The 4,270-nt window shown below is 42.4% G+C and overlaps 2 protein-coding genes across 2 annotated transcripts in view; one reads left to right on the forward strand and one right to left on the reverse strand.

Annotated features, from left to right (window-relative positions):
* SARC_07187 (chaperone ClpB) overlaps nt 1-3,083 on the reverse strand; it is a gene marked incomplete at its 3' end in the record, with an annotated part of 5,677 nt that extends 2,594 nt beyond the window's left edge. The window contains exons 1-3 of the mRNA XM_014298877.1: nt 2,486-3,083; nt 1,654-1,704; nt 254-853 (exon numbers count right to left, since the gene is read on the reverse strand). Coding sequence (XP_014154352.1) covers nt 254-853; nt 1,654-1,704; nt 2,486-2,875 — 1,041 coding nt within the window. The 5' untranslated portion in view covers nt 2,876-3,083. The remainder of the gene's footprint in view (nt 1-253; nt 854-1,653; nt 1,705-2,485) is intronic.
* Nucleotides 3,084-4,057: 974 nt separating this feature from the next.
* SARC_07188 (hypothetical protein) overlaps nt 4,058-4,270 on the forward strand; it is a 4,155-nt gene continuing 3,942 nt past the window's right edge. Inside the window, exon 1 of the mRNA XM_014298878.1 lies at nt 4,058-4,191. The gene's annotated coding sequence lies outside the window, so the exon portion shown is untranslated. The remainder of the gene's footprint in view (nt 4,192-4,270) is intronic.

The following is a 4,270-nucleotide window of genomic DNA, read 5'->3' on the forward strand; positions in this document are numbered from 1 at the left end:
AGCTGTGGTTGTGTAAACGTTTGAAGTGAGTATTCAATGTAATAAGCTGTGGGTGTGTAAACGTTTGAAGAGAGTATTAGGCACGTGCCAGTCGATGATCACGCCAACACGTCCAACGCATGCAACGATTGCGGCCGTATGCAAAATCAACACTAGAGAATGAATGTCCTCCATACCTCGCTATATTGCAACACGGATAGATTAACTACAGAGCCCAAACCGAAACTGGCACGAACGGCCCTAATTCTCAAACCCGAAAATCCCAATTTTTCCTTACCTGCCGATCCAAATTCTCCAACGGTTCGGGCTTGCTCTCCTGCTGCAGTCTAAGCCTACTAGCCGCCTCGTCCATCAGATCAATCGCCTTATCCGGAAGGAACCGGTCCGTGATATACCTCTTGCTCAGCATGACCGCCGACACCAGCGCCGCGTCTGTAATCTTCACACCGTGGTGTAACTCGTACTTCTCCTTCAGCCCTCGCAGGATAGAGATGCTATCCTCTGCACTGGGCTCGTCCACCATCACCGGCTGGAACCGTCGGGCCAGCGCACTATCCTTCTCCACGTACTTGCGGTACTCCGCCAGGGTGGTCGCTCCACACATGTGTAGGTCACCGCGAGCCAACGCCGGTTTGAGTATCTGAGCACCGTCCATACTACCCTCGCCCTTGCCCAGGCCCATGAGCGTGTGCATTTCATCGACGAATAGGATGATGTCTCCTTTGCTCTCCTCGACATCTTTTAACACGGCCTTGATGCGTTCTTCGAACTCGCCTTTGAATTTGGCACCGGCGATGAGGCTGGACAGGTCGAGGGTCAGCACCTTGCAGCCCTTGAGCGACTCAGGAACATCCTGGAGTGGGGTGATTATTCGGTAGGTAAGCGCTCGGGCGACACATGTACACTAACACCTACGCATTTTTAGAGACACTTGTATGAAACGATCACCGATCACCGGCAGTGTTTGGCGACCGTTCCTATGGAAACGGACAAAAAACTATGTGATTACCACGTGGGTGTAATCGAAGAATATCTACACTGCTCATCAAACAAGATATGACACGCAAAACACGAACAAACGCTAATTGCAACTCTTAAGCATACAATTGCAGCATCATACGCAAACTGCACCATTTCACACACACAGGGAACAGAGATAGATCATCAAAGACGTATATATACTATAATCAAAGACGTATGTATATCATCAAATACGTATGCATATAATCAAAGACGTATATATATAATCAAAGACGTATATATATAATCAAAGACGTATATATATAATCAAAGACGTATATATATAATCAAATACGTATGTATAAAATCAAAGACGTATATTAATAATCAAAGACACATATGTATATAATCAAGGACGTACATATATAATCAAAGACACGTATGTATATCATCAGAGACGTACATATATAATCAAAGACGTACATATATAATCAAAGACACGTATGTATATAACCAAAGACGTATGTATATAATCAAAAATGTACATATATAATCATATATCGGCTGAACGTAGAGATGAGAAGAAATGCGTGCATGTATACGCAGTTTAAAATAATAAATAACCCCACGCAAAAAAAACTATTACATAGCACTAATAAAAAACCATAGACAACAGAAAAAAGAAGTACATACCTCGTTAATGATTCGCAAGGCCAGACCTTCCGCTATAGCTGTCTTACCCACCTATGTACGATGCAAATGAATAGAAGAAAGTTTCAGTACCATGATTACTGATCAAAGCGTGACTCACGCATATGCACAAATGTGCATGAACAGCCACTATCGTGTCACTATAGTGTCAGTCAAATATCTACAGTGCTATGTCAGTGCGTCATTAGGCGGTATTAGATATTTGGTTGACTTTAAGTCCTGATTAACAAAAGGATAGTATGGACTAGTACACAGGAGAAAGAACGGTCGGCTGCGGCACCGCCTGTCGTCTTATTCGAAGGTTGTTGTACGTTGCACTAAGCTAACATATCATATTCATACTAGATCATTGCCAGGTTAACAACCACGAGCAATAGAACACGATAGTACAGCGCGGATACTCGCGGATTAAGTCAAGAAGTTGAAATTCAACAGCAGTGTAGCATAATCTCCTGTCCTACAGCCAGAAGGCTACGACTATGATAGGGATGGGCACGAATCAACACTGCAATAATCGCTGCCGGTGACGTAGAAGGATGTGGGTTACTGAGTAGACGACACATCGACAGCTGAAGTAGTTCATCCGTCTCTCACGAGACAAGATGGCCGAGGAAGTGCAGACTATTTTACCCGTTGAGTGTTCTTGCGGTGAAAATTGTTTGCATGCATTGACAACACGTTAACTTCATCCCGGCCTATACCACATGCATGAGATACAATTCACTATATACACAAAGTAATCATTCAGCGTAAATACACAAGAGAGCGATTACAATACGCACTCGCATTCGCCAGAGTCCAGAAAAAAACATACCCCTGGTTCGCCCAACAAAACTGGGTTGTTCTTTGTTCGGCGGGAAAGCACCTGTATAGTTCTGCGAATCTCCTCGTCCCGGCCTATCACAGGGTCCAGCTTACCATCTAGTGCACGCTGGGTCAGGTCGATGCCGTACTTCTTCAGAGCTTCTCCAGGAGCTTCGGCCTGAGGATTGACCCAACTCTTGTTCTGTTGGTTCGGGATTAGTCCACTGCTGAAGAGACGCTTGCTGGCGATATACAGCTCTGGTGTGCGTTCAGGGAAATGGGAGAGTGCATTCAACGGTCCCGAGTAATTGGGCTGATGAGATAATGTCCCAGAAAAAGCACGCGGTACTGTTTTAGGTAGCTTGGATACATTCCGCGCCAGGGTGATGAGTGTCCTCATACTTGTATATGTTTTTATATATGTATTATGTACGTATATATATATGTCAAATTCAGTCGATTAGTGGTATAACTTTTATTCGGTTTTAAGAGCTAATTGCTCGTACTTTAAGAGGCAAGTACCTCAATGCAATCTAAGCATATAGTGCTCGATAAGTCAATTCTGACATACGCGAGGGCTTATACTGCCACTTATATACTGGTGGTGGGCAAAGTGCTCTTTTACCAGCAGGTGAATATGGTGTATATACGTAGACTTGGCGAGAAACCTGAGCCAACCCTGCTACATATACACTTTAGGGTTTAGGGTATTAGTCCTGTTTTTTGTTTTTAAATCGATCTCTCGCGGATATTCGGGAAGGGTGCGGTTTGTTTCCAGAAACTCTAAAAATAGAAAAGCTGAGTAGCCCGCGCGTTTGCTTTTTTGGAAAAATTAAAAGAGTATGTATGTGTCATCAACCGCAGCGTCAGGCTTTTTCCTACTCCAAAGCGTTATCAATGTTTATGAGTTGATATCTTGGTATGTAGTTGAGTATCGTAACGTTTTCACCTATGATCAATACGTTATATCAGCTATCCAAGCCTGGTCCTATTGGCTACTCAGAAGTCCTGCCTCAATACGTTTATAACGTATAAAACCCAAACCAAGTTCTCGCATGATGTACGTTAAACGTCTAACTTGGTTTGGTACTATAAGTTTGATTAGGTTGCAATATCTGAGCTCTTAGGTGCAAGTTATAAACATATTACCTTATGTAGTCTAATTATGTGTTGTAGTAGGTGAGACCTATTCTCGCGGCGTATACGTTAAAAGATTCAACTGGTGAAACTATATTGTATACGTATACGTTGACGGAGGTTATTAGAGCCTTCTCGACCTCGTACCCACTTCTACGTTAAATATACGGTTTAACTATATATCAAAATAATATACGTTTATGCTCAACGTATACGCTGAGCTACCAAAACGTAATTATAAATTAGGGTTTGAGGTTTTACGTAGACTGGACAGAGAGTATACTCCGCATAGACTATAGACTCCATATGTACAGATTACTGATTTCAAAAAGTCACGGTCTCACTGAGTCAGAGAGAGCCTGAAGCCCTGAAAGGTATTTGGAAATCCCATAAGGCGTATGTATAATGTAATACTATTATTGTTGTTAATAATATAAATTATTAGATGAAGTATTGTTTGGTCTGTGTACGTACTGTGTACTGTTTATTTACTGTGTGCAGTGTGTAGTAGTAACGCTTGTTAGTATATAGTTGACAAGCGCCATCAATTGCGCTCAGGATCTGCACAAGTGCATACAGGTACATTGAAACCTCTTGTTGTAAGAAAATACTATTTTTGTGCTTCCAAATAAATAGCGTGCGAGTGTTATAGTCCTGC

Source organism: Sphaeroforma arctica (genome assembly GCF_001186125.1).
Source record: "Sphaeroforma arctica JP610 unplaced genomic scaffold supercont1.553, whole genome shotgun sequence".
NCBI classification, from domain to species: domain Eukaryota; class Ichthyosporea; order Ichthyophonida; genus Sphaeroforma; species Sphaeroforma arctica.